At 48.1% G+C, this 18,467-nt stretch overlaps 1 protein-coding gene across 5 annotated transcripts in view; it reads right to left on the bottom strand.

Annotated features, from left to right (window-relative positions):
• Positions 1 to 14,699: 14,699 nt before the first annotated feature.
• Positions 14,700 to 18,467, bottom strand: part of RabGGTa (Rab geranylgeranyltransferase subunit alpha) — a 47,806-nt gene continuing 44,038 nt past the window's right edge. For all 5 annotated transcript variants that reach the window (XM_089580313.1, XM_089580316.1, XM_089580312.1 and 2 more), the window contains one exon: positions 14,700 to 15,663. In XM_089580313.1, coding sequence (XP_089436439.1) covers positions 15,515 to 15,663 — 149 coding nt within the window. In that variant the 3' untranslated portion in view covers positions 14,700 to 15,514. The remainder of the gene's footprint in view (positions 15,664 to 18,467) is intronic.

The raw sequence follows: 18,467 nt of genomic DNA, 5'->3' as shown, positions 1-18,467 counted from the left end.
TTGTTTTTGGTTTTATTGCATTGTGCGGAGTGAAAAAAGCACGCATGAACCATATATGCGAATATTCGAGAAAGATCCGCCAATGGACGTACTCAAGTGGACGTCCGTCGGCGGGCGAACCGTATACCTTTGGCCACCTTTCGGACGGGCGACGGACGTCTACCGGCTGTTTGCGGATGTTCAGCGGACGTACAGAACATCCGAAATAGACCTCTGTCGGCCGTCCGAAGGATATCGGTGGTTGCTTGGGTTAGTTGAGGGGTGTCTACGAAGTGTTTATCTCTAAGTATTTGAATAATGTTCTGACCAAGCTTGTTGTTGTGCGGAATGAACTAAGCGTGTAATAGCTTTGGAAGTCTCTGATCTAGGTGAGCTGGGATCTAATAGAAATCTAAGGAAATGCCATGTGTTCTTAAATTTGAGATTGCCATCCAGTCTGTTACAGATCTGAGACCATTGCTGAGGGTTAGCCAGGCAGCGTGTTCCGTAATTTGCTCTAGAATTTTGGCCAATGTACGTTTAAGTGTGCGATTATGTTTTTGCTGCAACCATCGCTTTTCCACCCCTTGATAGGCTTGCCACAGATGTTGTAGTCGGCTATCTACTTGATTCGACTCCTGAGTAGTTGCTGCTTCCTTGGTAGAAGCTTCAATTTCTGTGTTTAACTGGGTAACCCAGGAGGAGTAGTCCTCTATTTTCTGAGTGGCAGTGGACTCTCGCTTTTTCCTGACAAGGTCCCAGTCCACTATGCGTTTAATTTTGACTGGCAGGGTGAGGCTTTTTGCGTAACACGTGAGTGAAAGAATAAAGTGATCACTTCCGAGGTTTTGGCCTGTATTTGTCCAGTTCACATGCTCTAGATATTTTCCAAGGGTGAGGTATGGGCAGGTGTTTCAGCTTACGCTGTTGCCTATTCTAGTTGCCTGATTGGGATCTGTATAGAGAGTCATGTGATTTTGGTGGATGAATCCCCAGAGATTTTTCCCTTTGGGTTGAGTATATTTATATCCCCAGTCTGTGTGCGAGGCGTTAAAATCCCCGACAACAATTAGTGGGGAGTACGCCGCGACAGAAAGAGCTTTTCGTAAGGCCCTGAGAAGCTGTGGATGTTTATCCTTCGGGTGGCTGTAGATATTCAGGACAAAGTAAGTAGGTTGGCCTGATTTGCGAGGGAGGATTTCAATGTACTGTCAGTCATAATGTACTGTCAGTCATGGACCACGTCTGTCATGTCATGAATGATGTAGGTGATATTGCGATGCACGAATGTAGTGACACATGGGTGTGATGCATCAGAGGGGTGGATAGCTTGATAGCCTGGTAACTTATACGTGTTAGGTTCCTGGATTGCTATAATGTCTGGGATTTGAGAGGCTTGCTGAATATGAAGAAGATTATCTTTTTTTCCTTTTTAGACCTTTGCAGTTCCACTGCCAAATATGGAGGGAAGGATTTTGATGAGGGGTTGGCTTTAAAGAGGCAGCCATCTCTATGCTGGTTGGGAGGAGGGGTTAGGATGGGGGCTGCTAAGTTTCTTGACAATATCATCAAGTACTTGCTCCAGGTGAGTAAATCGTTCAGCGATCTGAGTGAAGCCCAACTCGACTTTTTGTTCAGTGTTGTTGGCTTTTTCTTCGATCTCCCGAAGTTGTTGGATTGTTACTATTTGCGTTCCCTCATCAACCAGGGGACGTTTTTTTACGAAGAGCGAGGTCTGACTGGGGAAAAGAGGTTTGCTCCAATTGTTGAGACTTATCTGTAGGGTTGGATTCGTCTGTTCTAGGAGGAGGTGAATTAAGGGTTGTGGATGGGGTGGTGGGACTCGTAAGGGCATTTAATCGAGCGAGAATCTGCGCCATCTGCTGTTTAAGGATTCGAATATTTTTGGAATAGCGCATACAGACACATAAATACGAAACCGGTACCGTTGAGACATGTTCCTCGCTATCATAAACCGAGAGTGCGCACTCACTACGGCAAAGCAACTAGAAAATATTACGTGCCAGCTATCTTCAACGAATTACCGGATGATTTATTTTCTTTAACCACCCGCAAAAAACTGCGTGTTGCTGTTCAAGCGTTAGAGAATCTTTAACATGTACTAAAATCTTATCAGTGCTTTTTCATTCTTTCCGTGCCAAATTTTTTGTGTTCTTCATGTTTACGTCTTTTAATTTTCTTTTGCCTCTGATGGAGCTCTGATGTAGCGCGAAGATTGCCGCGGCTGCCGGTTGTCGCCGCACAAGCCCACTTGTGGCTTCGGCGCTTCCGTTTCTTTGTATGTTCAGATTATGCTGAATAAAGATTATTATTATTATTATTATTATTCTCTTCCATTAGGTTGTGTATGATTTTTTGTTCTTGGGATTTTTGAGACTGATCGATCGTGCGAAAGATGGGAGGCCATGTCCACCCAGCTCACCTGTTTGGATGTTCCGGCCCCGGACGAGCCGCTGGAGTCTCCGCTTCTTGTTGGACTTTTGCTGGAGGATCTGGAACCTTTCAGCCTGGGGAATGAGTTGGACCTGGAGCGTGTGGTCGAGGCGCTGCCCTTGGATCTTGAAGGTCGTTCTTTGGCCCACGAGGATCCCGATGCTTTTCTGGTCGTGCGTTCGAAACGATGTCTGCATCTTGCGTCTCCCGTTCTGCGGTCTCCTCCACATATGATGCAGATTGGGGTGCAGACTTAATTGCTCTGATGGATGGTGAACACCGCACCACTGACAATGATCTTGGACTGGCATTGGGCACATGTCACGCCTGTGTCCAACTGTGCGACAGTTCGTGCATGATTCAACTTTCGGACGGAAGGGGTAAACCGCATGTAGGACTCCGAAGTACCTGATGGATTGTGGCAGCCTGTCCGCCACGAAGTGGATTAGAAGGGATGTTGACGTCTTTCCTAGAGAACGTGCCTGCGAAGGAGTGGATTTGCTCTTCTCAGTTCTTCAAAGATTTCCGTTGGGGACTCATTCCCGTAGGCCTTGTATATGATTCCCTGGACTGCAGTGTCAGGGGGGGGGGGGGGGGGGGGTCAATGTAGATTGACACTGCCACCGTGAGTCCCTGCACAGTGATGGATTTCAGGTTGACGTATTGAAGAGCGCGTTCCTTGCTGGATGTCGCCATTGTAAGAATGTTTTTAACTGGATTATTGCGCACTAGGTCCTCTTCGGCAGCCACGACTGGTACCGCCTGCCGTTCAGTATGGCTGCTCTAAGCTCACGCTCTGAGAATGCCGTGACATCAAAACCGCCACCTGTTGGCTTAAAAACAATCTTGTAGACGTCGCGCGGCAAGGGAGGTAAAGGCCGTGAATTTTTGTAGCGAGGTGGTGCGGGAGGCAATTTCTCTTGTTTTTTAGCTGAACCACATGCCGCGTCTCCGGCTTGGCGTGTTGGCGTTGCTGTGTTAGCTGCTTGAGATGAATTCGCTATAGGGGCTTGATTTTCTTTTCGGGAATGTCGATCTCTCACTGTGAGGACATGTTTCCAGTCGGGAGTTTGAACCTCGTGTGGTGAAATGGACTCATCTTGCACGGTGTACTCCATGGCGAGAGATGCGGCAGATGCGGGCCAAGCCGCCGCTGTTGCTGCGGCGTTTCGGCTGAACGCGGCCGCCGGCCGCTGGCCACGTTTGGTCTCGAACTTGCCGAAATGGTGGTGAAGGTGACAAATACGGTGTCCAACGATGCGGAACAATCTTCTGGAAGTCTCGTGGTGCTGAAGTGCGAACTAAGCGGCAAAACTTTCTCAAAAACCGTCTCCGGTGTCTACAGTTTGATTTTACGAGAAGGCCGAGATTATCTGACACAGTGCAATGAAGACTAATAATTGACTAAAACTAACTTTTATTTTAGTGCGCAAGGTTATATTGCATGTTTAATTCCTTGGTTGCAATAAGACGTGAAGGTTGAAAATGCTTGCCGCTATCGAAATCTTGAATTCATGGGGCAGCTTTCTGCCAATTGCCTGAACATATAGGCGCGTATTCTTAAAGGGGTGGAGACACCAAATTTTGAAGCTATAAAAAGCCTGCTATGGTATTCCTATGTATGCAAGGGCACTCACAGCCAGGTGTTGGACGCAACAAACGTTTAAAAAATATTTTAATTCGGTTCCAAAGATTACCTAAATGCTCACTCTCACGATCTAGACCCATCGCTAGCGCCATCAACCATGACGTCACAAGGGGTGTAGAAAAATTAGGTTTAGTGACGTCATACCAAAATACAGTGACGTACAATGAGCGGGGCACAGCCACGTGAGCGCAGTCGACGCACCAGCGAGCCGCGTTTGCTGCTAACCGCCACTCGCTCGGTTTGCGGCGCGCCGTTGCGAACAGCGTCGCAACGTCCGATTGCAGCTCGTTGCCTGCGTCCGGCCTGCTAGATGTCAACGGCGGGCCGCTCGCGGCAACAACAACGACGGGAAGCGACAGCCAATGCGAGCGCGGAGAGCGGCAGCGTCATGATGACATAGGGCGCACTCCTTGGAGCCGGGCGACCTGCGCCAGTCTTCGTGCCGAACGCCGGCATCTGAAGAACGCGATAGTATTGTTTGTTCACGTTCATAGCAAACCCTGGGATATATGAATATCAAAAATGCATCGTTTCTGACGATCGTTGGCAAATACCGAGTTCCTGGTAGAAGTGATGACTGCGATGCAAGCAAATTTCATCCCATAGCCGGTTTTGTGCTGCTGCTACCTGGTGCGGTTCACCTGCCGTCTGCTAGCTCTGTTGCGGAAGACGTCGTGGAAATCGAACATATCTTTTATTATGGGACAAGTTCACAGAAAGGGGTGCCGAGCGGAGCGCGTTTCTGAGCGCTGGCCAGTCCCGAAGCGCCCTCAGCTGCGGAGTCGATGCGAAAGCAGCTAGGCCTAGCAACGACTAGGGCAGTCTGGGACCAGCGCGCAGGGCGTCGGCCGGCGTTGCCGCAGGCAGTGTCGCTGCCGAAAGATCCACTTTTAGCACAGTCATGCTGTCGTATCTCGAATCTAGAAAGCATCCTTTCTGGTAGCATGGCTGTTTTGTATTTTCTTGTGCAGACGTGAAGTACGCCGAGTCTGCCGGCCGAGGTCAGCCAGGATACCGTCTGCCGACGTCATAAAAGCGAGCTAAAGAGTGTTCTTGACGTAAATAATAAACCATGGGACAGGAAATGTGAAAAAAGTGTCATTTTTGAGGATCGCTGACCAATACTGAGCTGCTGGTAGAGGTAACAACTGTGATATGAGCAAATTTCTTGCCACAACCGCGCCTAGTAGCTGCCGCTGGCGAGACGTTGGGGTCCGGCTCGCCTGGCGCCCGCTAGCTCCGCTGCCGAAGGCGCCGAGGAGATTGACCATACTATTATTTTATTGTGAGATGATTCTGTTAACACTACAGCTATTTGCGAAAAGTAGGCCTTTTATTATAGCGCAGGCGACTTCCGAAGCGCCGGCCGCTTGATAAACAGGCTATAGGCCTAGCGACGACCACGGCAGCCAGGTAGCAGCAGAGCTCGTCGCCCAGAGCGCCCGCGAGCGGTGCCGTTGCCGAAAGCTCCCAACATAAGCAGACATGCTTTGCCGCTGCTCTGATAACAAGGCGATCTTGTCTTTTCTTGTGATCTTTGTACACCGGTCCCAAGCAGCGCTCGCTACTGCTGCACGGAGCGAAGTGTGACACCGGTTGTGGGCGCAGCTTGGGTAGAGCGGCGCAGCGATGCTTACATGGCATTTTGCAGTGTTTGCAGTGTTTTGCATTGTGCAGTGGGGGCGCCACTGTTCGGGGACAGGTCGCCCGGTTTCCCGGGAGTGGACTCCCGAAGCGCTCCTTGCTTCGTCGTGTTCGAGCGCGTTTGCCTCGTGTAAAACCGCGTTTGCCTTCCATATTCAATGCAAAATAAAAACCACTACTACTACTCACGTTCCTCATGTCTGCAGTGCTTGCTTTGGATTTTCTGCTGTGCGCGTAAGTGAGCACGTTTGCCTCGCGTCTGTGGTGCTGGATTTGGACTTTTCGTGTGCGCGTGAATGAATGTTTGCCTCGTGTCTGCCGTGCACGCTTTGGGCTTTTCGTGCATGCGTGTGTGGAGGTCAGTGACGTGTATGGGGCACGATGCCGCGCATCTGCTGTGTGCCACTGTCCGTCACAAACTCCATAAAACAGCCAACTGTGAGAAATCACGAGTTTCCCTCCGAACTACAGCGTCGAGAAGCGTGGATGAAAATATCGCTCGCCAAGAACTGTCAGGGAAAGGAAGCAAGTGGGTGCCAAGCGACAGGTCTCTGGTATGTTCTTTGCATTTTACAGAGAATGACAACAAAAAGTAAGGTCAAGGAAGGTTCTTCGTCTGTGAATGGTCCTTTCTTGTATGACCATGCAATAAATGTGTCAAGCACTTTGTAGTTTTCTCGGCTGCAGGTGGGCTTATGAAGTTCCACAACTTCAGCTCTACTGATCGTTCTTTTTTCTTTTTTTATAAATTGCAATAACTTGTGTATATAAGAGCCAAAATTCGACGTGACACATACGAAGCGGAAATTTACTGCGTGTGACCAGCTGTACGTGTCCGTCTCATTCACCGTCTACGTGGGGTAGCGAGAAGCGAATAAAAATCAGGGAGCACTTTGACGATCTAAAGTGCGAAGAGGCGAAAGCCTTTAACCGCTTCTGTCGCTGCCCTCTGCTTGGCGACTGTTGAACGCTTCCGTACGGCATCGCGAGCGCGTTTCGTAGCGGTCGACATGGAGCGCGCGCGGGCTGCATCCTTCCTCGATCAACGTTCAGAGAGCACCTGAGAGAGCTCTGGGTGATACGACCATTGTGCAAACTTTTGACGCAGTGTGCGCGTTTAGTGGGTATCATTAACTAATCATCATTACTGTTCGTACATCTACTACTAAACCATTAACTATCATTACTGACTTTTCAAGTAACCAGACAGCTGCCGCGGACGCATGGACGGACGGACACGCTGGTGAGTCATGAGCCATAAAAGGCTTTCGCCTTAAAAATAGAATGAAAGCTTCAGGCGCATTAACGCTACATCCTGAGGTAGAGCCGCTGGTCCGGTCGCGCATAGTACAGGCGGCCGTTATGGACAGCGTTCAGGCATACACTAGAAGGGGTATTCCCACCTGCTGCGGTGATTTGTGGCATAATAGGCGCTTTCAATGACGACTGAAAAATGCAGTCTTTAATGAGGCATTAGGAAGCGCACTGTTTACGCCCTCAAACAGTGAGCAACGGGCGTACCGACGCAGCTGTCGCGGCGTTTCCCTGCGAGAAGTTGTCCCCGAGCAGTGGCGCCGCGGCGGGCGCACGGAGAACTAGGCCCAAGACGCCGTTTCTGTACGACGTGGCGGGCCGCACCTCGCTTTGCGCTTTGTATCTAGCGGCCGTGGCAGTGGTTACGAGGACTTTTGTGGTTGCCATCAATCAACTACCGGCAATTTGTCCTACATCGTAACTAGGGGCAGGCATCGCCATCTGTTCATATAAAGTCTAGACCGCACATCTGTCTCTAACAAAAGTAAAAGCTAAATATTCACGCCAACAGCGCATACCTTTCCACTTCCTCCTGGCAGTGTTGAATTTCAAATGATATTGGGCAAAAGGCGCCATTCGAAGAGGATATCCACTTAAGTGTCGCAGGCTCGCTCGTGGGCGCCACTTCTAACATGTACTCCGTAATCAAAGCGAACGCTATTCAAACAGTTTCGACACAGGAATGCAACTTGGACCAGGTTAGTTACTGGAGTAACTATTTTTTTTTAATTTCCCTTGCCATCATCTTATTTTGACCGCAGCGGCAGAAAGCGTAACACAAAATTCATTCGGACTCGCGGCCTTCCGCGCGCCGAAGGGCGAGCGTTGGGAGCGTCTGCTAATATGGCAGCGCCGGCATAGGAGGAGGAGCGAGGATATATGACGGTATACCTTCAGTTCACTGAGGGGATTTAGGACATATGAATAATTCTCACCCACTCAGGCAAGTACCGGATCTAAACGTAGTACATAACAAAACTTTCCACCAAAATGCCACATCTGTGCAAAATTTGAGCGCGAAGCAGCGAGCAGTTTGGCCGAGAGGCTGAGACTTGGGGTTCTTTAACGTGCGCTGACATCGCACAGTACATGGGCCGCTGAAATTCTGCCTCTATCGAAATTTGACGGCTGCAGCCGGGATCGAACCCGTCTTGAGCGGAGGTGGCGGCGTCAGCGCTGGAATCGAACACTGAAACGCCGGCTGGCCCGGCTCAACAAGGAGATTGAGACACATGCCGCGACCCTATCTCGCCAAAATTGGGAATCTCTCTGTAACAGGTTGGACGGCAGCATGAGCCTGCCTCAGACTATTCCGCCATCTCATTGATTCGACTCAGTCCAAAACATACCAGCAACACAACCTCATAACGCTATACACACATCCGAGGCCTCCCCGCAGGAACTCCTCGAGGAGCTTCGTGATCTCTACTTACCCGCATATCCCTCCGCAGACCACCCTGACTACAAAGGCTCACCCAACGACCTCCTCGACCGACCGATCACCGAGGCGGAAGTCAGGGCAGAACTTCAGCGCCTCAACACGTCCTCAGCTCCTGGCCCCGACGGAGTGCACAACAAGGTACTCCGCAACCTCGATTCCCACTCCGTCAAAGCCCTAACCGACTACTTCAATGAATGCTGGATGCGCGGCGCTCCCACCTCAGTGGAAAGACGCCAAAATTAAAGTAGTCTTTATTCCCAAATCCGGCAAACACCTTCTCCCCGTTAACCTTCGTCCCATCTCCCTTACTTCGTGTGTGGGCAAGCTCATGGAGCATGTTCTCCACACCCGGCTCAGCCGATATCTGGAGAATAACAACCTCATGCCTTCGTGCATGTTTGGTTTCCGCACAGGCTTATCCACCCAGGACGTCATTCTACAACTCAAACACCACATCCTTGACTCCCCCGCGGGCGACACCAAGGCTATCCTCGGTGTCGACCTGACAAAAGCTTTCGACAACGTTACCCACGCAGCCGTCCTAGAAGGCCTTCACGCCCTAGGCGTAGGTCCGCGGATGTACAATTACGTCCGCGACTTCCTCTCCAAACGCACAGCCACACTCACCTTGGGCGATCACCAGCTCCCCGGTGTCTCACTGGGAGCACGGGGAACGCCTCAGGGTGCTGTGCTGTCTCCTATTCTCTTCAACATAGCCCTTCTCCAACTCCCTCACCAACTCGCCCAAGTTCCCGACATACATTTCAGCTTCTATGCTGACGACATCACTGTCTGGGCCAATCGAGGCAGTGATGGCGACATAAAACACAACCTACAACTGGCCCTCAACATCATCGACTCGTACAGTGGTGAGCAGCCTTTCTAGAGCGCTTGAGCAGTGCGCACTTGGTAACAAAAACCGAAATTAGAGAGCAGCCCCTCATTACAGGGCAAAGTTTTCGTGCCTGCTTTGTTTACGAGGCTATCTGGCGCTACTTCCGTGCAAGCGTTGCAGCTGGACCCTAGAGGCTGCCACAAAATCTGGATTTGTTTGCAAGGAAGTGCACCGCCCGAGCGCTCTAGACAAGGCTGCTCACCACTGTACGTTCGTGCGCGCGGCCTAGCCTGCTCCCCTTCCAAATCGGAACTCTTCCTTTACCGCCCCAGGCCGCACGACCCCGCCAAACCCTCCCATAGCACTTAAAGGGTCAGTCTACTGAATTTTATCGACCATATTTTCTTTGCGGCAACCGATAGCTCTTTACTCAAATTACCGTTTAGCCAGCTGTGGTGGCAAGGAGTGCGGTAGAACATTTTAAAATAGAATTTATTAATGTGGGAACACATCTGTATGAGATGGTAGTCTCATCTAAAAACCACCTGGATTTCCGCCGTGCGAGGACAAACATGGCGGCGCCCGTCGAAGCCGGACCTCTCGCTTCGGACTGAATTCTCGTTGTTGCTGCCTTTTTCAGTGCGTTCACTGGCCATAAATGGGGCGCCTGTCTTTCGCTTCGTCTCATATCGCCTATAAGAAAACATATGAGAAAAATTTGCTTTATTTTAATAATTAGAGTGACGATTCTGCCGCTCCTAGGCTTAAGTGGAGAGTCGGTTTGTTTACTGCAGTGATTCCCGTCCTGACAACCAGATGGCGCCACTATAGGCTGAGTTTATTTTTGCGTCTCTGCTAGCATACGCTGAACTAAAAGTGGGAATGTGCCTGCGTTTTGCGTACATGTAACTATAAATATTCATGTGATTTACAGAAAAAGCGAGCGGTACGCCTTCTACAGTTTACTAGAACAAAACGTGCGTTTCTCTGACATTGGGGCATACAAATGGTACGTAGTATTATAGTGTACTAGAATATGGGGTAGTGTGTTCAGGGAGGACTCGCGGCTGTCGCTGTTGATGTCGAAAGCCACGAGATGGCGCCACCAGAGCATGGGCTGTCACTGCATGCATTCCTCCCGATACGCGGCGGTGCGTTCTGTACATCGCACAGAGTATTTTTGGTCCTTTCAAAAGCCAACACTTCAATAACATGTCCTGTAAATGTTTGTAATTGTACATGCACGATAAATAAAATTAAATGCGATAGGACAAGTCGCACACGGAAGAAAAAAAAAGAGCAGTGACTAACAGACGGCCGCAAAACAGCCAAAATTGCAGAAAAGCAGCTCCAAATTGTTTTCCAATAGCTGCATTGTGTACAGGCGCAGAGAACTTACAGCGGGTACTGATGCCGAGGAAAGTTTGAACACAAGGTTGATGAACGAACTATTGTGCATACTGCAGCGAGCAGGAAACGCGACCTCGAAATCGTGACCAATTCATGATCAGACGGCCGCGGTGGCATACTTATGAACATCGTCTGATTTTCGCATGCGGTTTTTCCTTTTCGCCTTGCCTCTCGCGACTGTTTGATGCCCTTGAAAAAAAAATGACAAGTAGCTCGGGTTATTGGGAAGCAACGTCGGCACGGCGTCCGGCGTCAACTCTGGTTTCCCGCGTGGTATGCGGACTCCTCCGTTTATAACGTGAACGTAATCTCTGAGAATGCACGATGGCTCGAAGTGCAGTTTTCATACCGAGTACGTTTCATCCAGGGTCTTGTCTTTCCGGTGCAAATTCCGCTCCCAGATCTTCCTGCGCGCTTCATCTTTTGGAACAGCGAAAAGCGACGGCTGCTCACCCTTAAGCCTGTTTCACATGCCAGCGAAAATGCTAGCGAATCCTGTCGCCGCGGCGGAAAAACCTGTTTTGAGCCGTCGCTGCGACGAGCGGCTAGGTTTCAACAAGTTGGAAATTTTCGCTGCGACGCGCCGCTCAATCGCTCAATCGCTTGCATGTGAACCGGCCTTTAGTCCAATGGTAGCCTGTTGTGCACACAGGTGTAAAGCAGTGCCGTTGCCGCCGACGATTCGGCATTTCTTCACTTTCGGACGGCCAGCGGCAATTATAGCACGAGAAAGGGATCACATGAAAAACTTTCTGTGAGCCGCGTACCACGCAACCGCGTCAATGCACGCGTACGCGTCACTGACTAGCAGACGACAACGAAAACGCGCCTTTTCCCGACAGGCCATGGCGGCGCTGCTGTAGCGTGGGCTGTCGGGTGGCATGTCGGCTGTCGACGCGCGCCGCGACACGCCAATGCATGGTGAGCGGCGGCGCCTGAACACACTACCCCATATCTAGTACACTATAGTAGTATATTCACTTATGCTTCTACAAAAAAAAGACTACCACTTTCTTGAACAAAATGAACGTTTGGGGTCGCCACCATGCTTTTTTACGCGACTGTTAACGCCGAAATAAAACATAAATTCCTGCCTAAACTGGGCGCAGACCCCTCGTTATTGATGTTATAGGGTGCCAACTACCAGAATATGCCATTATTTATACACTCATCTCGGTGAGTAGACTGACCCTTTAAGCAAAATAGCAGAATATGTTGTTAGGGGCTTACTCCACTTTTTAGCAACTGAAATGATAACATCGTTATATTGGATGATTCTTTTAAATCTTTACATTGTACAAAACACTGACGCTGATGGCCACGTGGATGCTCAAGTGTGTGTTAGGCTTGGTGGACATAACATAAATGTCACGGTTATGTGACTAATTAGCTGAAATTTGTATCTTTAATTATTCACTTTATGTTGCACGTTTTAGTTTCAATGTTAAAGACTGTATTGGTTTGAGACTACTCAGTTTACATAACTTGCCAAAGTGCAATAGGTCTAAAATTATTCATAAATCAATTCCTGCTTTTTCACACCCGATTCCAAAACTAGGTGCTCAGCTTGCGAGAGAACTGGGTGCAGGAATCATCCCATTCCCCTCACTCAAAGATTCGCATCCTGGGCCTTGTCCTTCACTCCCACGGCGCGCACGGCGACACCATCCAAGCTCTCCAGAACCAAACTCACCAAGTCACCCGTCTAATCCGACGCGTGGCGAACCGGCGCGCAGGTCTGCGAGAGCGGAACACTCTACGCCTCACCCATGCCTACATCACGAGCCGCACGGCGTACTCATTCCCCTACCTCCCCTTAAAGCAGAAGGAGCGGGACCGCATCAACGCGCTCCTCAGGAGCTGCACGAAGGTCGCCCTCCGCCTACCCCCAAGCACCTCTACTGCCCGGCTCCTCAACCTCGGTACCCACAACACATTTGAGGAGCTGGCAGAAGCCACTCTAACAGCACAGCTGACTCGCCTGTCGGGTACCGTGGCAGGCCGCACTCTGCTCTGTCCGCTAGGCATCGCCCCGATCATCCATCCTACCAAGGAGGCCCCCCTACCTCCAGACCTACGCTCCCATCTCATCATCCATCCCATCCCTAAGAACATGCACCCGGAGCACGACGGAGAACGCAGGGCAGCCCGCGCCAAAGCCCTGCACAAGATTTACGGCGACAGTTCCGAGGTAGCCTATGTGGACGCGACAGCGTACTCGTCGGGCTCTCGCATGGTCCTCGCCGTCGCTAATAATCAGGCCCGATTACTCGCATCAGGCTCCATCACCACAGACTCATCAGAAATTGCAGAGGAAGCAGCCATTGTGCTCGCTCTCATCTCCACCTCTGCCACCAAAATTCTCTCCAACTTTATTAAAATCCGCCCTGTCCAATTTCGCTAAAGGCTTGATATCCTGCAACGCGGCTCGGCTTCTATGCTTCTGGCACCCCACCCGCCCTGTAACCCTTATCTGGACCCCCGCACACGCAGGCCTCCCGGGTAACGAGGAGGTCCACTCCCTCGCCCGAGGTCTCACTTTCCGGGCTGGAGTTGGACCCCCTCCGTCATCCCAGGTGTGTCTGCTTACCTTCAGAGATACCCTTACCCACTACCGAGATACCTGGCGCGTTTACGCACCACCGGCTCTCTCTCTAACCCTAACCCAAGCCTCCCACTGGCGCCGACTCCAGACCCGTACTGCTCCTTACCCTATTCTTCTTCATGCCCGCTACCCCGATCAGTTCCTTTCCACCTGTAAGCTCTGCGGGAAACCGGGAGACTTTATTCATATCCTTCTCACGTGCCCCACCTTCCCACACCCTCCATCCCCAACCATGGCGGAGTCATACTGGGAGACTCTCCTGGCCAGCTCCACTGCTGCTGACCAGCGCCGGATAATTACCGACGCCTTGAAGCGGATAGCCCTCCAAGGACTGTCCTTTGCCCTTTAAGGGCAACCCCTTAAGGGTTGCCTCGTGCCACGTAAGGGGAGGCAGGGTTTGCCCCCTCTGCATTGCTTGGCAATAAATGTTTCAACCACCACCACCACATCTTTCGGGTCAGCAGGCGAGCGCCATAACCGCGGAGCCACTGCAGTGGCACAAGAAGACTACCATTCTTGAGTGGTGCTGTACATTTTTGATGGCTTGTGTCAAAAGCACCTTGAAGCGTTTTCCATCAAATGTGAAACTGCTAGGTGACCTCTGCCACTTACATTGCAACAGTATAAGTAAGTTGTCATTTGATGCTCCCTTCAAGGCTTTTGCAATTAAAGTTAATTCAGTCGTCTATTGTTTCTGCAATGGAGTCTCAATATTGCTTTCTGCAATGTAGGGTTAATGACCTCCGTGACAACTCCACTACAGTGTTTTGGAAGAATGTCCTGGGTGCCGAAACATTTCACTGTGCATGCTGCCAGTGTCCAGTGCTACAGGTGAACAAGTGCAGAACATAATGCCCTTAGAAACATTGCGGAACATTCTGCATGTAAAATTTAGACAAATGAGAAATGGCAAGTGTTCCAAGGGCAATCAGAGGTTTTTTTGGTGCGCTTCATTACCGCTGTAATGTACACTGAGTGATGTTTGGTTACTTTGTTTGCATTCATTTTGGAAATAAATTCAAGTTTTCGCAGCAGACATCGAAATAAACATTTCAAGTAAACTATGTGAAGTTTTCTGGTTTGGCTATTTTGGGCAATTTTTAAGCTATATCACGCAAATTTGGCGGGTCACCCTGCAAGAACCTGGCAACCCTGCCGAGAACATTTTTCTTTGACCTTCTCTCATCGACGCAACATGCAGCAGAGTGCTTTTCTCGGGACACTGCACATAAGCAGGAAGCCAGAGCCCACAAACATGCGACAAATGTAAAAGAGGTTGGATGTGCTCGGAACGCTAGCAGCAAACATGCTGCGTGGCAAGACACAAAAGTTTTGACAAAAGCAAGAAATGGGCATGGGACCACAAATAAAAAGCTTACCACTTTTATACTGAAAATTTCAAATACGGTACTCAACCACTGTGCACTCAACGACAACGAGTCACTGACCAAGAAATATTAATTTATTAAAACTCCTTTACAGCAGTGACCTTCTGACCTTCTGTTAGATTATGTTATTAACAGGCATTAAAATATTTTGGAATGTATTACCGTAGTCTTTTCCCAAAATGAGTCAGTCATATGGGAAAGCCAAAAAATTTTTTGCAAATGTAGCCTTAACTGTTGGCAGGTGCCATGTTTTGTGCCATGCAGCCTGCAACATACAAAAATATGGTGCACAGCACCACCACGTAACTATTGGGAAAAAACGTATCCCAAAAATGAGTACAATAAAAAAAAAGCAGCTGCAATCCTTATACATGCAAATTTATAAGTAGTTGTGCATAACACAACTTGCGCATTACTTTTCACTGCAGGGAATTTAAGAGTGACATTGCTCAGCTGCTCACCACATTCAAGATGAAATTCCAACACTGGACGAAGTCAGTTTCATGTAGCTTAAACAGCATCCACATAAAACACGTGCCACTCTTTACTATATCAGCAGAAAATAGACAATTTATACCTGTAATATACCTGTAAAGCTGTAGCACCCTCCTACATTTATAGAAACAGTCAAAGTTGCTTGCACCAAACACTACTAACCAAGGCAGTCCCAAATCAAAGTAATAACCTCAATGGAATATAGTATAAACAAAAAGTACACCATAAGAAGCTAGGCTCCATGAGCTTTGTTAACATGAGTCACTTCCTTTAACTGCATTCTGCTGAACCACTGCCAGCTTTACAAAGGTGACCCATCTAGAAGTTTAACTTGAGGCAACAAACTATGAACATAATCCTTGGATTCTGAAACTGGGTTTCCTTCCAGGTTCAGCTCAGTCAGTGATGGGCATGTCTTCAAAGCATACAAACAGTCTTTGTCTTCAATTTCTGGAGTTAAGTGTCAAGGAACTTCATTCAACACAGCACAGCTGAGTCAATAATAAAGCATAAGAGTATTCACGATGCTCATGCAGCTATCAGAACACAACAACACAGTTAGTACTATTCATTATCAACTGAGGCGTGACATTACTATACAATAATACAATAATATGAGGGTAAACATATAAGGGTTGGATGAAAAGTTTTATGCTAGTGAACGAGTCATAGAAGATTAGCAGAACTATTTTCTACACAGGAGCAACACTTTTTCATACTCACTACTGATATTAATCCGAAATGACCTGCCCTTTCTTAGCAGCTGTGAATTTTAATCAAAATGGCAAGCTCTAGCAGTGAATACCATATCATGAGTCGCACTGTGATTAGATAGCTCTTTTTGAGAGGTGTGCTCAGCGAGATTCAGGCAGATACAAAAGAAACATAACAAGACTGTGCTAGTAACAATAGTGACACCACAGGTAGCTTCAAGAGGACGGTAATCCATCAGAAATGAGAACCATTCTGGTTGTCCAAAAAGTGCAAGAAATGGCTTATAATGCGACTGGTGTCCATGACCTAGTGATGCAAAACTAACGATAGTACTATCGATACTATCAATAGTTGAGTCACTATCGATGGTAAAAAAACTATCAATAGTACTATCAATAGTACTTTCAATAGTTCCATCAATATACTATCGATACTACTTTTGATAGTTCTATTGATAGTATTATGGATAGCCATATCGATACTACTTGCTATATATGTACTATCGATTCGACAAAATCAACCATGCATACTCACTGCATCTTAAACTTGGTTTCCCGAGTGTGTGGTATGGAGGTGATGGTATGAGTAACTGACAGGACTCAGCCGTTTTCGCAACCTACTCGTCACCAAGCTCTGCAGATGTTCCCTACACAAAGTTATTGGATAAACTGTGAGTGTCGCAAAAGTCCTAGTTGCAAAGCATGTGTGCGAAAAGCATTTCTGCAGTGGTTAAGTCAGCAAGACGACGTCTACAGTGCACGATGGTGTCGTGCTAGCCAGCACAAGTTCTTGTGCTGTTTGTTCTTTCATCGGATGCAGCTCCAGCCATTTTTCCAAACTGTCCCAGCTACCTTTTAAACTGAACTGTCCCGATTTTGTGTCTCAGTTTAAAGTCGCAGTCATTTTATTTCAACTCCAGAATGCTCTCACAACCCTACCAGTTATCTCAAAAAATGGTCAACTTGTATACAGGTCAGCATATAGAAGAAAAAGGCACCTGACATGCACAGTGCACATGCAATGCTATCACGAGCCTATAAATAATGAGATGCACAGCAATTAATGTATGTTCTTCTTGTTCTGGCCATCAGCCTGTCGAATGCCTTCGTTACGATGTGATCACAGATTACAGGAAGCAGTTCTACATAAATATATATTTATGTAGAACTGCTTCCTGTAATCTGTGATTTTGTGCTCATATTTACCCTTTATCTAATCCATGTATCAAGATGTCCTTCTCATCTAGTATTCTATTGGAAATACTTCCGAAGTTTGAGCAATAAACCACTGCCACGCATATAACCTCACCATCGACGAAATGCTTGATAAGCATCGCATTACATTTCCATGCACTGAACCCAAGGTAGATATGGTGTAACTGTTGACTTTTTAGAATGAATGTATCGAACATACTCCGGGTCTTTTACTGCGGAATTAAATATTTCATTCGTCCACAAGATATTTCATAAATGCACGATTTGAGTATTGCTGGTAGTCATTTATAGCAAATGCCGCCGTGGTGGAACGGGGGTTATGGTACTCGGCTGCTGACTAGAAAGACGCGGGTTCGGTCCTGGGCCACGGTGGCTCTATTTCGATGGAGGCAAAAGGCAAAAAGCCCGTGTACTGTGCGATGCCAGTGCACATTTAACAACCATAGCTGGTTGAAATTTATCTGAAGACTTCCACTACGGCATCCCTCATAGCTTGAGTCTCTTTGGGACGTTAAGCCTCATAAGAACGTGAAGCCAATCAGGTATCACAAATATTTCGGCTATATCGCTGGCCAATAAATGGATAATATCAATAGTGTCACTATCGATAGTGTTACTATTGACATTCTTAGTATTGACAGTCTCACCATCAATAGTCTTGCCATCGACAGCGTTACTGTTGGCAATTATATTATCGATAGCACTACTATCGATAGTAATACTATTGATTCTACTATCGATACTCTATCGATACTATCGATAATCAATTTACCAATAGTTTTGCATCACTACCATGACCTCATCGTGCACGATCGTGGAGTGGACTTTTAATGGATAGCAAAACAAGTGAAAGAGTGGAAAGAACAAGAGCATGATGCTATGCACTCCGAGTTAAACATGAGGAAGGTTTCTACAAGGTGGGTGCTGCAAAATCCCGCAGCAGAACAAAAGCAACAAAGGTTGGTGATTGCTTCTGCTTACTTCAGGTGTCTCTACATCAACTAGGAGGGTTTCCTGAGTAGTTTGTTGGTGAAGGTGAATACTGGGTGCACCATTTAGACTCAGAAATGGAGCAAAGGTCAAAACAATAGAAAGATTCCAGCTCTCCACTTTCACAAAAGCTCAAACAGCCGGCATCAGTGGAAAAGGTCATGGCCTCTGTCTTCTGCTGCTCTGGCTGAGCATGCACTGGCTGCTTTACACCATCCCTTTTGGTACAAGATCCTCCCCATTCCACTCAAGTTTAAGGCTATAATACTACAGTAAAACCTTGCGACAATGAAATGGCTTACAATGAAATAATGGATATAGCAAAGGAATAGCTAT

The sequence above is a fragment of the Amblyomma mixtum genome, chromosome 3 (assembly GCF_055824585.1).
Source record: "Amblyomma mixtum isolate Tamu chromosome 3, ASM5582458v1, whole genome shotgun sequence".
In the NCBI taxonomy this organism is placed as follows: Eukaryota; Metazoa; Arthropoda; class Arachnida; order Ixodida; family Ixodidae; genus Amblyomma; species Amblyomma mixtum.
The sequence above is the reverse complement of the archived record's forward strand: the minus strand, read 5'-3'. Positions and strand labels throughout refer to the sequence as shown.